At 35.5% G+C, this 21,479-nt stretch overlaps 1 protein-coding gene across 2 annotated transcripts in view; it reads left to right on the top strand.

The window, feature by feature from the left end:
* PGR (progesterone receptor) overlaps positions 1 to 21,479 on the top strand; it is an 85,436-nt gene that overhangs the window by 50,159 nt on the left and 13,798 nt on the right. The window contains exons 4-6 of one of the 2 annotated variants that reach the window (XM_012454919.2): positions 1,956 to 2,261; positions 12,897 to 13,041; positions 14,403 to 14,533. In XM_012454919.2, the coding sequence (XP_012310342.2) occupies positions 1,956 to 2,261; positions 12,897 to 13,041; positions 14,403 to 14,533 (582 nt within the window). The remainder of the gene's footprint in view (positions 1 to 1,955; positions 2,262 to 12,896; positions 13,042 to 14,402; positions 14,534 to 21,479) is intronic. The other variant, XM_012454923.2, reaches the window with a different exon arrangement.

The raw sequence follows: 21,479 nt of genomic DNA, 5'->3' as shown, positions 1-21,479 counted from the left end.
TAATAAAGACAAGGAAACGGTCCAGAGTGGGAGATGGAAAAGACATAATGATGTATTCTTTCATTCATTTAGCAGAATTGTATTGCGAAAGACACTGGAAAAATAAAGATGACAAACAGGTGGTACGTTTATTCAAGATCAGAGTCAAGGACAGGGAAACTTTTCTTTAGCCCTCTTTTTAACATTGCCTTCCCTTAGACACACACACACACACACACACACACAATTCCTGGCATACAGTAAATACTCCATAATTGTTCCTTCCCTTCCCTTTGTGATTCATTACTTCCCCCAGAAAACTCGTTTGATCTCTGCAAATAATTTTGAATCCCCTTTGTTTATTAACGATGGCAATTGTTTTCCCATCTCCTATAAATTCTCAAGTTCTAACTCAACTCCTTGGGGTTTTCTTTGAGACAGAGTTTCGTTCTTGTCACCCAGGCTGGAATGCAATGGCACAATCTTGGCTCACTGCAACCTCTGCCTCCCAGGTTCAAGTGATTCTCCTGCCTCAGCCTCCTGAGTAACTGGGATTACAGATGCCTGCCATCATGCCCAGCGAATGTTTGTATTTTTAGTAGAGATACGGTTTTACCATGTTGGCCAGGTTTGTCTCGAACTTCTAACCTCAGATGATCTGCCTGCCTTGGCCTCTCAAAGTGCTGGAATTAGAGGCATGAGCCATTGCCCCTGACCATTCCTTGCTGCTTTATAGAACACGTTTAATACTTTTTCTTTATGATAATACCCTGTGTTCAGAAATCACAGAGACAAATGTTTACAGAGACCAGGTAAATAAGTGGATCGAGTGACAAGACTTAAGAGACCCTTGGCTCACTACCAGTTTATGGAAGGAATTGGGCAAACTGCAATATTCATGCCCTGTCCAAAAGCAACCATTGCAACTAAACTTTAAGATTTTGTCACCTAAGTAATTCACAGATGTTCTCATATCTCTGTTCAGCATTGTCTGAGCCAAATAAAACATTTCTGTGGGCATGATCAGATACTAGAGCCAGCAGACTGTAACCTCTGCTTAGATAATTGCAGGAATCAGGCTTCCCTTAGCTAGACAGTCACTTCATACTGATAAGTAGCCCCTGCCTGGCACAAAGCAGGTGGGACTGAATCCAGCCTGACCTCATATCACCAGGACTTTCTCTAATTCTTTCTGAAATAATCATCCTTTTCTTCTTCAATCATTTATCATAAAGCAGATTCTACTCATCTCCCCATCTTTTTCTCCTAACATACCAGAATTCATCAAAGTAGAAACTCTAGAAATTATCCAGAAATACAAATGTGATCTGACCAGCACAGTGTGTAAACTTTGTCTTTCATTAATTTAGAAAAAGGATTATTAATTTTGAGTCTTAAACCTATCTCATAGAGGTGGATTGACTTTAAGGGATCAGTGAACCCATTGAAATTGTATAAAAGATTTTGCAAGGTTTGCAAATAAATGCTTATCTTTTAACATATTCTTAAAAGAATAAAACACCAAAGAAGATTTAACAACCTCTATAGACTAAGTTTCAATTAATGTAGTCTGTAGCATTAGCTTTTTAGAAGGCAGTTCTGTCAGTATGTGGACCAATCCTGAGCTCAGTCTCTACTAAAAACTCTGTCTTTTCATTTGCATCTTCTCCTACAAAGCTCCATAACCCCTGCAGGATACTGGTGCAATTACCCACACCCCACCCACCCAGTGATTGTTCATGTAACTAATTATTTAATCCAAGTCTGAGGCCTAACCTTTTTTTAACTGAGAGTCACATGTTTTATTTTTTTTTAAATTTTAGAATCTAACATTTTTATTCTATTTTATTAGATTGATGCTAAAATGTATAATGCTATGATTCTAAGACGTAGGAAAAATAATACTATACTGGGATATTGAGTTCATATTTACATGAACTTCTTTTTTTTTTTCCTTTTTCTTTTCTTCTATGTAGGCCGAAAATTTAAAAAGTTCAATAAAGTCAGAGTTATGAGAGCACTAGAAGCTGTTGCTCTCCCACAGCCAGTGGGCATTCCAAATGAAAACCAAGCCCTGAGCCAGAGATTCGCTTTTTCACCAACTCAAGACATACAATTGATTCCACCACTGATCAACCTGTTATTGAGCATTGAACCAGATGTGGTCTACGCAGGACATGACAACACAAAACCCGACACCTCCAGTTCTTTGCTGACGAGTCTTAATCAACTAGGCGAGAGGCAACTTCTTTCGGTGGTCAAGTGGTCTAAATCACTGCCAGGTAATAATAATTTTTATATACAGCATGCAATAAAAAATGTACTGTGTGTGTTGTACTAGTAGATTGTTAAATAAAACACTCTATGCAGTAAATTAACCACAACATAAAACAGCATGTGATACTATTTGTTTCAGCAGTTCAAAATATTTGTCTAGGACCCCAATATGTGTTACAGAAATATCAAAAAATAGGGAACACATTGAGTCTTATTGATGAGTCAGAAATTGCATACATGAAACTTATGCTAATAAGAAATAGCTCAGGTTTATGTGTTTAACCACAGATATTACAGTAGCTCAAAAATGATAAATTGACCACTTTTTAATAAATGTCCAATTGATTTTATACCTTAATTCAATTAACCTCATTTGGTTGAAAATAAAACTGAATTTATAAACTCATATAACGAATCAAAATAGTATTCAGAGTACACAGTACGGTGTCAAAAGTCAATTCAGAAAACAAAATTCCTAAACAGAAATTACTTTTAAAAATAACAGCACACAGAGAAAAGAACCTCCAGTCACGATTCCTCTAATTTCTACCCAGACAAAGGGAGTATAGCCCAGCGGCAGAGAGAACTTGCATTATGTCATCACGGAAGAATTTCAGTCACTTTACTTATCAGCTATTTTTGCTCCCTCGCCACAGCTCTGAAGGAGCCAAGTACTTGAAAGAAGAACAAGGATGAAATTCTCATTTGGTTAAATCTTAGACTGCAGAGCCAGGAGAATACATGTATAGCAATTGTTTGTGAAGGCGTTACTCCAATAATTAGAAACAGAACTTTTAAAAAAATTATATTCTCTTCACATCAGGAATACCCTCATACTGCTATAGACCAAATTAGTTTTCTAATCTGATCAAGAATTAAACATATTATGTCCTTTTAGTCCCCAAATAAATTCAATAGCATTTTTAGAAAAAGAATTTCTTCCCAATTTGCCTTAATATGATTCTGTTATTATTCTACCTGAAAGGTCTGAAATACAATAGATGAATTGTAACTGAAAATTCAATTACATGAAACACAAAGAAAAATAGATACTTGTTTGTTGAATCTTTAAAAAAAAAATACATATTGAGAAAATTTAATGGAATTCAGTATTCTAGTGAAAATGAAGTAATTTTATAGAAAAATCAAAATATCCAGATTCTTACTGGTTTCAGTCTCACTGAAAGGCCTTAAACAGATAATATTTTTTGAACATTCTGAATGTTTAAGATTTGTCATATAGTGGTTATCAAATCTGATAGAGCTTTAATAAATAAAAATAACCCAAAAGCATTGATAAACTTTCTTTGTTTAAAAATGAAAGCTTAAACATGTATTTAATTTTTCTCCATTGTTCTATTATTTGGAAAACATATGATTTTTGTTGATATAATTTATATTCCTTTTGTTTGCATTTTTGGAGGTTCTTTACTGTTTAAAAAGATTCTAGCGTCAGCTGGCAACGTTAGAAAATAACCAGTTATAATTGAAAATAACTTACTCACTTTGGATAAAAGCTAAGTAAGCTTTTTAACTGGAAACAGTTATCAGGATTTTTTGACCCCCACACAACCTCAAAAAAAGAATGAAAAAAAACTCTTACATGGAATTTGGTGGCAACTTTTTTAATGTTATAAAAATATAATTTTTGTGTAGTAAATTAGAATAATGGCAACATTAGTAATACCCACACTAAGTCCACAGGCCACAAGATGCTATTGCTCCATGGGCCACAAGATGCATATTTTCATGGTCTGCATTTTAGGAATAGCACTATTGAATGAATTATGAAAATGGTCAATGACCTAGAGTGACTGACCTCTGAGAAAGGACTTGGAGGGACACATGTATGGAAAGTAATCTAGAATCATTAGCTACTTAAAACTGATTTCAATTAACTTTAAACTTACAGTTTTTATTCACTTATTCACTCAGTAAATGTCTATTATGTACCTGCTATGTGTAATACCTAATAATTAAACAGTGGTTTAGAAAGAAAAGCTACAAGCCTGGGCTTACAGTGTGAATGCATTTTGATGCAGCACATCCTAGCATCTGGTCATCAGTTTTGCATGTAAAAAAAAGTTCATTTCATTCATTCGCTCATGTGTAATAAGACTAATAAATCTGTGGATGACAGACTTTTGTTAAGGGAACTTCACTAATAAGCCAGAATGTCAACTAACTTACTCATTTACAGAGATACACACACACACACACACATGCACATACACAATATAAATGTACATAATACTTATATTGCTAGGAAACTATATTAACAGATCAGATCATTCTTTCACAATAGGAAACTGTGTTTGGGAAGTCACATTAAGATCTGATGCAGAATGACCATCATAACAAAGGTGACAGCATTTATGAAGCCATGTAGGCATATATCTGCAGGTGCCCTGAGAATTCTTATTGCTTGGTCAGGGCTTTCTCATTTCTCCTTTGTCTATACTCTTCCATTATCTTAGATCTGTTATAATAATGGCAGTTTATCTTATATTTCTCCAGAAATATTTCATATATATATATATATATATATATATATATATATATGTATATATTTTGAGACAGGGTCTTTTTTTTTTTTTTTTTTTTTTTTTTTTGAGACGGAGTTTCGCTCTCGTTACCCAGGCTGGAGTGCAATGGCGCGATCTTGGCTCACCGCAACCTCCGCCTCCTGGGTTCAGGCAATTCTCCTGCCTCAGCCTCCTGAGTAGCTGGGATTACAGGCACGCGCCACCATGCCCAGCTAATTTTTTTGTATTAGTAGAGACGGGGTTTCACAATGTTGACCAGGATGGTCTCGATCTCTTGACCTCGTGATCCACCCGCCTCGGCCTCCCAAAGTGCTGGGATTACAGGCTTGAGCCACCGCGCCCGGCCGAGACAGGGTCTTACTTTGTTGCCCAGGCTGGACTGCAGTGGCATGATCTTGGCTCACTGCAGCCCAGACCTCTTAGGCTCAAGTTATACTACCACCTCAGCCTCCTGATTAGCTGGGACTACAGGCATGCAACACCCTGCTCGGCTTATTTTTTTATTTTTCATTGAAATTGGGTTTCACTGTGTTGCCTAGGCTGGTCTCGAACTCGTGGGCTCAAGTGATCTGCCCACCTTGGCCTCCCAAAGTGCTGGGATTACAGACATAAGCCAAAACACCCACCCTTTTTTCTTTAATAGAGACTTTCAAGATGCTCTGGCCTTATGACGGCATATTTATAAACCATTTCTTAGGATACATTGCATCTGACATTTAGCATCTATGTAAGAATGATTTTACATTGGCTTTTATCTGTAGCTTTAGTGGGCAGTATTTTCTTATTTGAAATGTAGAGCAACACAATATTTGAATTTTTTTTCAATGAACAAGACATATTCCCTCTATTAAGGAACTTTCACTCCAATGGGAGAGAAAATACCCGAACAACTATGGTGTCATGTAAAAGTCATGTAAGATACAGATATAATGAAAGTGGGGGCAGAAGAACATTTTTGGCTTCAAGGACTAAAGAAGACTTCAGAGACAGAATGTCAGTTCAACTGCAGGAAAAACAAGACTTTGATAAATCATGAGAAGAGAAAGCATTCCAGACAGAAGGAACAGTGTGGCTGAAATAAGAAAAGCATAAGATATGTTTGGTGAATAATACATTAAAGCAGCATGTTAATGGTTCTCAACTTTTTCAAGTGTGGGGGTCCATTAGTAACATCAAAAATTTTATCATAGTCTTCCCCACAGGGTAGTAATTAAAGCTGTTAGTAGCTACTGATTGAGAGAACACATTTGTACAGATGGACAAACAGCCTCAGACACTGCTACACTAAGTCCTGGCCTTCAAGAGATTAAATCACCCAAATGTTAAGAAACCACTGACAGTAAATTTATTTTGAATTGAATAATAGAAAGTAAACTTAGAAGTGTAAGTTACAGGCTCATCAAGGAGGGTTTTAAAAATTAACTGTAGATGTTAGAGTTTAAATTAAAAGTACTAATGTACAATTCAGTATCACCTGAAATTATCTTCATCTTGTACATCAGTACCTTGCAGTGAAACTGATGTGACAGAGTGGTATGAGGGAAAGATTTCCATTGTACAAATTTTGTCTTGATATTTCAGTTAACTTAGTGAAAAACTCATTTAGATCAGTGCTTTGACATTTTTAAACCTTGAATTTTTTAGGACATACTTTTTTGTGTGTGTCATTTCACCAGACTACTTGCAATTATTCGGATCAGAGTACTGGAACAGCACTTTGTCTCATTTTTCTACTTTTGAAGCCAAAACAACTTTCGAGTCAGTGACAGTCACTGCATCTTGACAAAGGATTTCATCTCTTTCTTCCCAAATCAAAAGAGTACATTAAATTATTGCTCCCCAGAAAAAAATGATGAGAGAGAAATGGGAGTAGTCTACTGAGAGTAAAGGTCTTAAAAAATATGTTGATAAAAACTAAAAAATGGTTTTTCTCACAACCTATTCTACTGAAATTATGATTGCCAATGGCAACAAAAATTTTGACTTGTCAAATCACATGACTATTTGCGGCCCTTAATGTGCTCCACATGCCTCTGGGACTATTGGCAAAGTAACTATTTCTTGCTAAAACTCTTGCTTAGTCATTTGTCACTTCTCTTCCAGGTAGATATGTTTCTCTCCTATGTACATTTCCTGACGCCTGTGTGGATTTGTTCTTCCACCCACACCATAAATTTACGTCCTGGGTTCTGTCTTTCCCAGTAATTTCTCATTCTATATAGTCTGCATAAGCTCATTTATAGTCTTCTCTTCAACTACCACTACTTTTTGATGACTCCTAAAGACACGTAGTATTAGCCAGACCCTCTACTAAACTACTGGACTTTCAGCTGCTTATTACACAGCTCCACCTAGATGAACTTCTGAGTTAACATGACCTCATAAACCTAAAGCCCTTTTCAGTATCTTGAAATGGCACCTCACCCAGAATTTTTGGTATTATCCTTGGCTCACTTTTTCCTTCACCCCTTACCCACTAAATTGTCAAATTCTATCCCCTCTACTTATTACGCACATGATTCTTTATACATGCTACTTCTGTTGCTACTTCCCCAACTTAGTTTGGTTCTTTTTTTGTTTTTTAACTTGGATTCATGTTGCAGCCTCCTGACTGATTCTATTACCACCAATTTTATATGGCTCCCAAATGATCCTCTATCCTACCCCGAGAATGACCTTTCTAAAACGATTATAATCAATCATATTTTCCATTTTTTCAAAATAGCATCCAAACTCCATAGCCTCAATATCCACGGGCTTTCTGTGATCCAGCTGCTGAATTGGCAGGTTACCGCTCATCATTCCTCTTCACAGGACTCTAGAATCTAGTTCCCTAAATGCCGTTTGCTCAAATTTCAGCCCCCTTCTCTGGCCCATAGTATTTTTCCTACCTGGCAGCCCATCTCTATCCCCACATCTTCCTTTGACTGACCTGTAACTATCTCAGGATTCACATCACTTGTTATTTCCCCTGGGAAGATTTTTTTGAGCTTTCCTAGACTGGGTGAGGAAACATTGTACTCTCCCATGTCTTCTGTGTGCCTGTCAACCATAACACTGTGACTCTGAGTTACAGTTGTGTTCTACTTTTCTGTCTTACAAGACTGTAGAGTTAAAGGCAGAAACAGCATTTTTAGAACACATAGACACAGGGAGGGGAACATGACACATTGGGGCCTGTCAGGGGGTGGGTAGACTAGGGGACAGATAGCAGAGGTGGGGGGATGGGAAAAAATAAAGAAAAAAAGGCAGACACAGCATTTTTCTAATCTTAATCCTAATTGCAAGTATAATGCTTCCTCCCAAATATTTATATTTACAGAAATTTAAATTACAGAATTGATATACAAAGAACTGTACTACCTTAGATTGTTAGACATTAAGTTCTTAAATCATCAAACATGTTGGTGATGGATACTCATTGTATTGAAGCTTCTTTGTGATTCTCAACATTGGTACTTTATGAAAGTTGATGCTTTGTGTCAGAAGGTGCTGAGATATTTAATGCTCTGCCATTGTTGTAGATTATCTGTTTCATTACATGACATTTTTTACAGAAGCAAAACTTACATATTTTGTCAAAACTCTGGAATTAAGACTGGAGAACTTAGTAGGTCATGCAGGCCGTCTTTTTTTTTTTTCTTGAGATAGGTTCTCACTCTGTCACCCAGGCTGGAGTGCAGTGGCATGATTATAGCTCACTGCAGCTTAGAACTCCTGGGCTGAAGCCATCCTCCTGCTTCAGCCTCCCCAGTAACTGGACTACAGGTGTGTGCCACCACACCTGGACAATTTTTTTAAAATTGGTTTGTAGAGAGTGGGTCTTGGCTGGTCTCAAACTTCTGGCTTCAAATGACCCTCCTGCCTTGCCTCCCAAAGCATTGGGACTACGGGCATGAGCCACCACACCCCAGCCCCAGGCCATCTCTTTACTATAGATTTTCTGTTAATTTTTTTAAGCTAAAATTGGACAGCTGTAACAGGGCTTTTGTCAGAAATTATCAGGTCAAGTCACTTAAAAGGAAAAGAGTGTTTTGTTTTTTAAACATTTGTTAAACACAATGAGTGATCATTCATCACTTCTGTATGTGGAGGTTTTTCATTTTGGTCACCTCAAATGTACTAAGTTTAACTGATCATTATCATCATTGGGAATTTGATCTCAGTGTTCCCATCTTTGTTTCAGTATAAAGTAATGAATGACATTACAGTTAATAAGGAAAAAATAGCATTTCTATACTAGGTGTGTTCAAGTCAATTGAACATTGTACATTTATCACAGTTAAGCACTGTACAAGGTAGAGTAAATAAAGGTTATTTTCTGAGTTCTATTCCATTTTGTCAAACAGAAATGGAGTTTCTGTTATAAATATTGGTAATTTTATAAATTTTAAGTTATTTTAATAAGATTTGCCCATGTTGTAATAAAATAAAAACCTGGATTTCTAGACATTAATAACCCCAGAATGTAAAAACAAAGAAAAAATCAACAAGACAAAAAAAAACTAAGAGTAGGATAAAGTTAATGCAAACATCCAAATGTAGACAGGATCTATTTTTGGATATAGAACAATTTGTTAAATAATTTTGTAAAATTTTTAAAACTATTCAAATATTAACATAAAACAAAGGCCTGAAGTGAAAAATTATAGCATAGTTAAGTCAAATATTTAAATATTATAAATATTTTTTAGAAAGTTATAAAATTCACCAAGATAGAGAATAATAAATGTATTCCTGGATATTATAGTGAACACTCGGTTAATGTTTTAAGACATCTGATTAATGAAAACTAACTTTTTGTGAGCCTGCCCTTTTATATGAAATATATAATTTGTTATATATAACAACATACTTAAAGTGTATATTCTGGAAAATATATATTCCAGAATGAACACATAATCTATCTTTAAAATTTCTTCACCATTATTAACATTTATACTTTAGTTATTATAGGTTCTATAATATATAAAATCCCTCCTTTTTTTTTAATGGCTTTGTGCTTTAATATCAGAGACTTCCCATCAGACTGACTGGTGGATTTCATACTAGTATTACTCCAATGAGCAATTCTGTTGCATTGATAGACTAATAATAAATATCTGTGTAGTATTCTACAATGTGCATAATTATACCATTTGTCTCATAGCAACTCATTGAGTTAGTTATCATTATCACTGTGATTTTACTTATGAAGAACTTTAGATTCAATGATAATAAATGACGTTTCCAAAGTGGCTGTTAGTAAGTGGTAGAGCCAGGACTGGAACTTGGGTCTTCTGTCCTGAATTCCTTCCAACTTGTTGAGTCAGATCAACAATAGGGAGGTTTATATGTGCCTCCCTTTAGAAAGGCTTCCTTTTCAAAAATTAAGACAATTTCATTGATCTCTTGTCAGATGATTCTAAATTTTATCACAAAATTACCCATTTTTGTAGTCTCTTAAATATCTGACTTACAAGCACCATTTATATATTAGATTTATTGTGTAAAGCTTTATAATTTTCCAAAGTTAATATGTAGACCTACTTGAAGAGGCATTTAAGTCATATGCAAATAAAATGAAGAATTATAAAAACTGCATGCCAAGATTTTTTTGGCTGATTATTTAGAGAGTCTTTCTGCACCTGAGTAAACCAGGATTCTTGCATGCCAACAATAAAAATAAACTATTTTAATGATAAAACAAACAACAACAATGAAAATCCTATTAAAAACAAAAGAAAAATTTTAAAAAAATAATTTACTGAGAGGACACCAGGAATTCACTGAATATAAGCTAGAGGACAAGCTTAGAACACGGGCAGAAGCCAAGGCACCTCTGAAGGGCTAAAAAGCAAGCATCACAAATCTTCCCATTGGATCTCATTATCTGGACACCACCACCATCAATCAAGAATAATCATATCTTTGTCTTTGCTTTACTATTTTCTGATTCAAATTCCTGTTAGTATATGTCTCATGGCCTAAACCTATGCCCCAAGCCCAGAGAAGGAGAAGCTTTACCCAGCTTTCTCAGTGGGCAAGTAGGAAAATAGGGCACTTGTTCTCACAAAACTACAACCAACGGGGAACTCTGTCCACACAGAGAAAGGAAGGAGGGAAGCAAAGTAGAATGGTATTAGGGAGCAGGGAATAAGAGGAGAGGAAAGAGGGAGGGAGGGAGGAAAGGTTAGTGAGACACTGAAGAGCATACCTTCTTAGTAAAAGGTAAAGGCTCACTATGGCATCTCTAATTATGAATATGCATTCGAGTTGTTTTTGGTCTTACTGAGGTTAAGGAGTTCTAAGAAGAGAAAAGCAATTTTTCTGTTATTCACATGAAGATGGGACAATCTGAAGTGTGTGAAGAGAAGAGCCTTCTTTTTTGCTACCTACCTTGACATGATTAACATTGTCAGGAAATAAATTTCTTTTGCCCTTGATAGCTAATGAATTAAGTTTTGCTTTGTTTTTAACTTTTGAAACAGATTATTTGTAAGTGGATGTCGGTGGATTTTTAGAGAAAATAGATGTTTTTAAAATAGGTTCATAGAAAGTGGTTGATGTTCTCAGCAAAACACTGTTTTTCTCTATACCTTTAATTTAAAACATTTTCATTGTTTTAGCTATACTCAGATACAGTTAACTTTCAAATTTGTATTAATATTTTTAGTCCAGATATCTCCCCATACTTCTAATTTCTATGTCCAGCTGATATCAGGATGTTGACCCCTCAATCTTACCCAAAACTATTTTCTCCCTAGCAAGTTTCTTCTTTATTTTATCTCAGCAATGCTGTTATCATCATCTACCATTCAGGACAAGTACTGTAAGATGTACTTGATTCCTTCTTCTTCCCATCTACCTATAATCACTTGACAAATGTCTTTGATTTTTCCCTTTAAATATTTTTCTGATGCACTCTCTCCTCTTAATTCTAATGTGTTGACTTGACTTACTTCAAGCTTTTATCACCTCTCATCTGGGCTTTGACAATATCTCCCAACTGCTCTCTCTAACTCCAGACTTATTCCCTTAAATCCACCTACCACATAGCTAAAACAGATCTATCTACAATGCAAGGCTCTGTCACTCCCATTGCTCCTTAATAGATGTGCAAGACCTGGCATGATCTGACCCCATCCTACATCTCCAAACACATCTTTGCTTCTCCCACCTTTAAGTTATTCATTGTTGTGCTGGAGATCTTCCCTTGACAATTGGGAAGACATGGAGAGACTCGTGATGATTAAATCAGATTCATTTGCTCTTTTCCTGCCCTCTTCCTTCTGCCACCAACACCAGAGAACAGTCTAAAAGATGATGAAAGACCAAAGCATTCACACACACACACACACACACACACACGCACACACAGAGAGAGAGAGAGAGAGAGAGAGAGAGAGAGAGAGATTGATTGATTGATTCTAAATCTCTTAAGCAACATGGAAGTTTAAAACAAGACTGGATTAAGTTTCAGAGAATGAAAGTGACCTGACAACTTTGGAATCTACCCAAGACATAGTTAAGGGTTGTTAAAAGAAAATTAGGTATTACACAACTGAAAGCAGTGATTTTACAAAGTAAGACCAGTTTACGTTTAAGAAGAACTGAGATTTTTAAAAATGATTATATTCCATTCAGGCATTATCTTTTTATTTTTCTAGGAAATTTTTCCTGACTTCCCTCCGGATTAACTAATGCACTCCCTTTAGCACTCATGTGCTTGTCTCTCCTGTTGAATTGTGAGCTTCTTTGGAGGCTAGGATTGAGTTGTAGTCATCTTCGTAACTGCAGCATTTTTATACAGTGCCTGGCACATGAATGATTCTCATTAAATGGGTGTTGCATGAATGAGTGATGGATCATGGATTCACTTAGCAAATTCCCAGAAATGCTAAATCTGGGGCTAATTTTTAAGTGACTTCCAAAGTTGCTGATATTTTAGGCTGTATTATTTATTAATGTTTTCTGATTTTCAGTGTAAAATATGTTGAGATTGAAAACATTATCCCTACTTATACCTATTTTTGAATTTATATGTATTTTCAATGTTTTTGACATAATTCAGTCATTATTATGGGTCATTGTATTTTTACGTTTGTTTTGTAGGTTTTCGAAATTTACATATTGATGACCAGATAACTCTCATTCAGTATTCTTGGATGAGCTTAATGGTGTTTGGTCTAGGATGGAGATCCTACAAACACGTCAGTGGGCAGATGCTGTATTTTGCACCTGATCTAATACTAAATGAGTAAGTAGTAACTTTTGTTGTTTTTGTTACTATAAGTATACATATAGGATAATTTTGAAAGTTATATTTTAATAGATGATCACATATTTGGTGTTCTTGATATGATGATATTAATAAGATTATGTCATTTAACTGTAATTTGATGTTTGGAGCTTTTTCTTCTTGTTTCAAAATATATTATAGTTGTATCAAATCCAATTTTTTAACATGTCAAGAATGTATCAAGAAATATATTTAAAGATAAATGTTTCATTTATCAATTTAAAATTTCATAGCTTGGTATTAATGACAATAATAAATAAATATTTTTATTATTGACTTATATTCAAAAAGTAAAAACATCTTTCTTCCTACTGGACAAATTAGACTGGTAATTTATTTTAAAAATTGAAAGATAAATATTGCAATTTGCTTTATATTTAAATAACTAATTTTCTACATATACTCTTTAACTGAATAAGAATCTTTTCATGATAATATTTATATTGTTCTAATGGTGAATGCTGATTTCGAAGTATATAACAGTAACAGTAACTTACACTTATAATTTTTAGATAATTTTCATGTTTCATTACATTTTATCCAATAATTCCTTGAAATAAGGAATCGGCATCCTTCATTTTACAGTTTAGGAAATTGAGTCTCTGAAGAATTATATAATCTGCCAAATAATTTGAATGACAGTGAGAGTCTTATCTCTTTTGAGTAAAAATACAATTTTATTATTCTTGTTAGCTTCATTTGACTAATCTGGACATTAGAAAACAACACATGGTTGAGAAAATACCTTCGTTAAATTTTCTCAACCTTCGGCGCTTGTGTTTAACCTTGTCAATTACTTAATGCTTGCCAATGTTCTCTTTTACTCTTTTCTGTATCATTGTATATTTCCCTAGAAAAGTTCAAAATATGGTAAGCTCTGTGAACTGAATTCTCCTATTTAACTGCACACATTATATAATTAAATGTTTTCATAGAAAATAATTTGTAAGTAAATTAAAACATTTCTGAGCATTCTTCACCTCCACATTCTTAACTCCTACACCTCGGCTGTGTTTTCTTGGTTTAGGTATTTAAAGTGTGATAATAAAAATGAGAAACAATGTTAATCTTGGTCAGTGTGTATTTCACATAATTTTCTAATTTTAAGATTTCTTAACCTCAAAAATTCAGTATTGTGAAAATTGTAAAAGACATTTAAAATTCCAATTATTGGATTTGTTTGTTAAAAGTAGTAGTTATACTCAGTAATATGTAAGGTAATTACCAAAATCATATTCCCTGATAAATTACCTAAACTGGCTGAGACACTATTTTTTTTTCCTGTTGCTTTTTCTTTTGTGTATTGTGTCTGGTGCAAGACAGCGGATGAAAGAATCATCATTCTATTCATTATGCCTTACCATGTGGCAGATCCCACAGGAGTTTGTCAAGCTTCAAGTTAGCCAAGAAGAGTTCCTCTGTATGAAAGCATTGTTACTTCTTAATACAAGTGAGTGAGTTCAAGTAACTTAATACAAGATATTTAGTTTCTTAATTCATTATAAAGGTGCAAACAATAATATGATTACATAGTTATATATGAGGTAGAAATCTTAGATTATAAGTATAAAGAAGAAATACCCAATATATTGTTACAGACATTAATAAAATTACTTGATTTTTTTCATCTTTTATCTATCATATAATACTAAAATAGCTTCATCAATTTCTTTTTATTTTAGATAAAAGATGATTAAATTACTCTTTCCTATTCAACTAATTCAGTACTGTAAACTACAGCCATGTGCCACATAACAATATTTTGGTCAGCAATAGATCACATATACAATGGTTCCCTAAGATTATAATGGAGCTGAAAAATTATCATCACCTACTCATGTTATAGCCATCATAACATCAGAGCACAATGCATCAATCACACGTTTGTAGTGATACTGATATAAATAAACCTACTGTGCTGCCAGTCACATAAAGTATAGCACATACAGTTTATGTACAGTACATAGTACTTGGTAGTGATACCAAACAATTCTTACTGGTTTATGTATTTACTATACTATACTTTTCTATTGTTAGAGTCACTACTTCTACTTGTTTAAAAAAAAAAAAAAAAAAGAAGTTACTGCAAAACAGCTTCAGGCAGGTCTGTCAGAAGGAATCCAGAAAAAGGCATTGTCGTCCTAGGAGATGACAGCTCCATGTGTGTTTCCAGGAGTTCAGGTCCAGCCTGAGCAATATGTGAGACCCTGTCTCTAAAAAGAGAAATCTGTACAATGTGTTTTTATTTTAAACTAAATGTTATTATAAAAGAGCCAAAAAGTTAAAAAAAAACAAGAGTTTATAAAGTTACAGTAAGCTAAGGCTAATATATTATTTAAAAAAATTTGTAAATAGAGCGTAGCCTAAGTGTATGGTGTTTATAAAGTCTATCATAGTGTATAGCAATGTCCTAGGCCTTCACATTCTCTCACCACTCACTCACTGACTCACCCAGAGCAACTTCCACTCCTGCAAGCTCCATTCATGTTAAGTCCCCTGTGCAAGTGTCCCTCTTTTTATCTTTTACATTGTATTTTTACTATGCCTCTTCTATGTTTAGATACACAAACACTTACCATTGTGTTATAGTTGCCTCTAGTATTCAGTAGTCACATGCTGTACAGGTTCATAGCCTAAGTATAGCCTAGGTGTATAGTAGGCTATATAATCTAGGTTTGTATGAGTACGCTCTGAGACAATCACACAATGATGAAATCGCCTAAGGACACATTTCTCAGAATATATCCCCGTCATTAAGTAATACATGACTGCAATTAATACTGCATAGGCACGAACCATACTCTCTTCCACCACCACTCTCACCCCCATCCCCAAAGTATTTACTACATAAAATACATAATTGTTTAGAATTATTTTTGTTATCTCAAGATAGATTAGTTGTTAAAACATATAACTATAAAGAACAGCACCTTAACGTAATAGTGGTTTTTTCTTTTTATCACAGACACAGTCCAGTGAATTAGCAAGAAACACCCAGGCTCCTTCTAGCCAGTGGCTCCACCCTTTCCTAGTGGCTTGCAAACCTCTATTGGACATGACTAGAAATGAGCACTGAGTGAGAGAGGTTTTGAAGGCTAGGTCTGAAACTATCATACATCACTTTCACCCACATTCCATGGCACTTCAGCTGCAGGAAAGGCTGGGACATACAGCCTAGCTATCAGCCCAGAAGAAAGAGGAAATGATGTTTTATAAAGCATCGCACTGATCACCAGAAAGACAGGTAAATATCCATTCCACTTTTTCTTATATGCAAGGAACACACTCACCTCTGCCTCAGTGGATCCCCCAGGGTCTGGGTGGGAAAAGTTTAAAAAAAAAAGAAAAAGAAACAGCAACTGCTTTGACCCTTGCATAGGCAGGATTAGCCCTCAAATGTACAAACTGATGCTTCCTTGATTCATTGTGATTTGTATGAGAACCAAAGGGAGCTAAAATGTCAGGAAGAGGGTAAGCCTAAGGTCTTTCTCAGCAACATCTTTACAGGGACTTCTTTCTAGAGGCACAAATCTCAAATGGCTGGGGAGTGCAGATCAGCAGGAAGGGCAGGAGAGCTAAACCCTGAAATGGAAGGCTTCCTCATGGAATCTATGCAAATACAGGGACCAATACATTGCCCATGTCCCCACTCTTGAGAACTCCATTTGGATGAGGGATTTCAAGCCTAATTTGGTGACAGAGCATAGAGTGAACAAAGGATATTCACATGGAACTGGCCCAGAGAGTCAACTGGAATACATTTAATAATACAGTAATTAGCTCCTGCCCTACTTTGCATGATAGTAATGAATCCTGTAGCACTTAGGTCCCAGGTAGTCCTAGAACTCCCAAACTGGCTTATATCCTTAATAAATACCTGTATTTATGGATAGGCAACATTATGCTGGGGAATTAAACAACGGAATTAATCAACAGGGAGGCGCTGCTCATTGTTGTCACTCAGAAACGTAGAAACTTAGGTGATCACTAGAGCAGTGCTAAGAAAAGGAAGTGAGATTCATGCAACTTCTACTCACATACCATAGAGAGTAAGATTTTTAGCCACTTACTACTTCACAAAAAGGAAGAAAAAGAAACTTATTTAATGAATAATACTTATGCTTTTCACAAATGCTAATCAAGATTCTAATGAGATTTGGGGAGAAGAGGGTGAACTTGACAAACCTACTGAAAAATTCATCTTTAAAACTAGAAGAATAAATAAGCATTATAAAAATATGCAGGAAATTAGAAAGCTACTATAATCAATACAGCATGGGAGAAGAGATATACTCAACTGTTGGGCAAGTCAGATAAGTATATATAAGAACATAAATACTATAGTGGAAACCACAAATCAATGAGTATGAAACAAATAAATGTTAAGAAAAATAGTTTTATATTTGGAAAAAACCAGTTTGGGTATGTAGCTCAAATTATATTCTTAAATAAATAACAAATAATTGAGTTAAATGTAAACACTCAAATAATTAAAAAACAAGCTAGAAGAAATATAAATTCTCTTCAGTCTCAAATAGAAAATACCTTTTATAAAATAAATGCAAGGAGAAGACTGGCAAAGGAAAACTTTGATGATTTTGCATTTATGAACTTAAACCCTTATTTGCCATTAAAAATGAAAATATAAACCTCCAGCAATAGAGAGCAGGTTGAACAAACATTGTCACCATTGTTTTCTCCAAAATTACACCTAAGGCCAGATGCCGTGGTTCACATTTCTAATCACACTTTGGGAGGTCAAGCTGGGCTGATGGCTTGAGTCCAGGAGTTTGAGACTGGCATAGGCAACTTGCAAAACCCCTTCTCTAGAAAAAAAAAAATACAAAAAATTGGCTAGGCATAGTGGCAAGTGCCTGTAGTCCCAGGTAGTCGGGAAGTTAAGGTGGGAGGATCACCTCAACGCAGGAAGTCGAGGCTGCAGTGAGCCATGATTGCACCACTGCACTCCTGCCTGGGTGACTGAGTGAGGCCCTATTCCCAAAAACAACAACAAAAATGACACTAAAATCTTAGTAAAGGGATTTACTGTGAAAAAAAATAAAGAAAAAATAATTTTACATTTATATTTATGGCTGAGGGAAATATAGGGATTGGTTGGTCACCTTAAAGAGAGCTGTGAAGGTTTAAAATGTCTGCTCTTTGAAGTAGCTCCAGAAAATTAGTACAACCTCTATGGAAGACCATATGGAGATTTCTCAAAAAAATAAAAGAAGAAACTAAAAATATAACTACCATTCTATCTAGCAATCCCACCACTGGATGTCTACACAAAGGAAAAGAAATCATTATATCAAAAAGATACCTGCACTCATGTTTACTGCAGCACTATTCATGACGGCAAAGATAGGGAATCAATCCAAGTGTCTATCAACAGATAATAGGATAAAGAAAATGCGATATATTCACACACTCACACACACACATGCATGCACACACACAATGGAATAGTATTCAGCCATCAAAAAGAATGAAAGTGTGTCTTTTGCAGCAACATGGATGGAACAGAAGCTTGTTATCTTAAGTGAAACAATTCAGAGACAGAAAGTCAGATACCACGTGTTCTCACTTATAAGTGGGAGCTAAATAATGCATAGACATGGGTGTAGAGTGTGGAATAATTGACAGTGGAGTCTTGGAAGGCTGGGAAGGTGGGGAGGGAGGGTGAGAAATTACCTAATGGGTACAATGTACATTATTGGGTGATGTTATACCAAAAGCCCAGACTTTACCACTATGCAATATATTCATGTAACAAAACTGCACAGATATTCCTTAAATTTATACAAATTTTGAAAAGAAAAGAGGTTCTAGATATATACATGGAGTGAAGTTTTCAGTTTTCAATTGCATAGATGTGCTGAATTGCCAAAATTACCCTTTAGAGTACCTTTTATATACAAGATCATGAAAACTCAAAACCAAAGAATTAACTTGTTTTTTATAAGTTTGTATCTCCGGCCTTCTTTTTCTAGGGGAAATGGAAACCAAGGTTTGATCTGGGTGCAAGAATATTCACCCAGATCATCTAGGTGATTTCTTAAGCCTGATTTCATCTAGGCTTAAGAAATAGTAATTTTCCTCCCTGTTCTCTAAGGCACAACAATATTGGAATCAGGCCAAAACTGGTCGTGGTAGCTCACACCGTAATCCCAGCACTTAGGGAGGTTGAGGCAGGCAGGTCACTTAAGGTGTCTTCAAGACCAGCCTGGCCAACATGGTGAAACCCCATCTCTACCAAAAAGACAAAAATTAGTCGGGCATGATGGCACACACTTGTAATCCCAGCTACTCAGGAGGCTGATACAGGAGAATTGCTTGAATATGGGAGGTGGAGATTTCAGTGAGCCATGATTGTGTCACTGCACTCCAACTTAGGTGACAGAGCAAGACCCTGTCTCAAAAAAAAAAAAAAAAAGAAAGAAAGAAATTAGGCCAACAATCTTAGAATGGCCTCTCAGTGTTCCAGTAAAAGAAAGAGTTGCAAGTCTGAGGTAGAAATTACTAAGCTTAATGAGGAAGGCATGTAAAAAGTTAATACACACTGAAAACTAGGACTCTTGAGCCAAGCAACTAGCCAAGTTTCAAACACAAAGGAAAAGTTCTAGAAGGACATTAAAAGTGCTATTCCAGTGAACACATGAATGATAAGCAAAACGGCCTTATTGCTGATATGGAGAAAGTTTTAGTGGTCTAGACAGATCAAACCAGCCACAACATTCCCTTAAGTCTAAGCCTCATCCAGAGGAAGGCCCTGATTCTCCTCAATACCAGGAAGACTAAGAGATGTGAGAAAGGAGCAGAAAAGAGTTTGAAGCTAGCGAAGTTGATTTATGAGGTTTAAGGAAAGAAGCCATTTCCGTAACCTAAAGTATAAAATGCAGCAGCAAGTGCTGATCTAGAAGCCGCAGCAAGTTATCTAGAAGATCTAGCTAAGATTATTACTACTTATGAAAGTAGCTGTGCTAAAAAACATGTTTTCAGGGTAGATGAAACAGCTTTCCATTGGAAAATGATGCCATCTTGGACTTTCATAGCTAGAGAGAAGTCAATGTCTGCCTTCAAAGCTTCAAAAGACAGGCCGACTCTCTTGTTAGGGGCTAAGGAAGCTGGTGACTTGAAGCTGAAGCCAATGCTCATTTATCATTCTGAAGATCCTAAGGCCTTTAAAAATTATGCTAAATCTATTCTGCCTGTGCTTTATGAATGGAACAATGAAGCTTAGATGACAGCACGTCTGTTTATGGTATGGTTTACTGAATATTTTAACCCACTGTTGAGACTCATTGCTCAGAAAAGAATACTCCTTTCAAATGTCATTGCTCATTGACAATGCACCTAGTCAGCCAAGAACTCTGATGAAGATACACAGGAAATTAGTGTTTTCATCCCTGCTAACACAACATTCATCATGTAACTCATAGATCAAAGAGTAATTTTCCACTTTCATGTCTTATTATTTAAGAAATATATTTTGTAAGGCTGTAGCAGCCATAGTTATTCCTCTGATACATCTGGGTAAATTGAAAACCTTCTAGAAAGGATTCACCATTCTAGATGCCATTAAGAACATTCATGATTCAGGGGAGAAGGTGAAAATAGCAACATTAACAACAGTTTGGAAGAAGTTTATTCCAGCCCTCATGGATGACTTTGAGGGAGTTCAAAACTTCAGTGGAAGAAATAACTACAGATGTGTGAGAAGAGCAAGAGAAATAAAATTAGAAGTAGAGCCTGAAGACATGCCCGAATTGCAGCAGTTTCATGGTAGAACTTGAACAGATGAGGAGTTATTTCTTATAGATGAGTGAAGAAAGTGGTTTCTTGAGTTGGAATCTACTTCTAGTGAAGATGCTGTGAACATTATTGAAATGACAACAAAGGATTTTGAAGATTACATAAACTTAGTTAATAATGCAGCAACAGTGTTTAAGAGGATTGACTGCAATTATGAAAGGTCTGTGGTGGGTAAAATGCCATCAAACTGCTAGCATTGCGTGCTACAGAAAAATTATTCACAAAAGAGTCAATCGATGCAAGAAACTTCATTGTTACCTTATTTTGAGAAATTGTCATAGCCACCCCAACCTTCAGCAAGCACCACCCTGATCAGCCAGCAGCCATCAACATTTAGAGAAGACCCTCCACCAGCAAAAAGATTTTGACTCATGGAAGACTCAGATGATCATTACCGTTTTCTAGAAATAAAGTATTTTTTAGTTAATATGTACATTTTTTACATAATGCTGTTGCACACTTAATACATTCTAGTGTAGTGTAAACATAACTTTTTTTTTTTTTTTTTTTTTTTTGAGATGGAGTTTCGCTCTTGTTACCCAGGCTGGAGTGCAATGGCGCGATCTCAGCTCACCGCAACC

The sequence above is a fragment of the Aotus nancymaae genome, unplaced genomic scaffold, assembly GCF_030222135.1.
Source record: "Aotus nancymaae isolate 86718 unplaced genomic scaffold, 86718_ANA_hifiasm-v0.15.2.pri h1tg000012l, whole genome shotgun sequence".
NCBI lineage: Eukaryota > Metazoa > Chordata > Mammalia > Primates > Aotidae > Aotus > Aotus nancymaae.
This window is presented reverse-complemented; position numbering and strand designations above follow the sequence as displayed.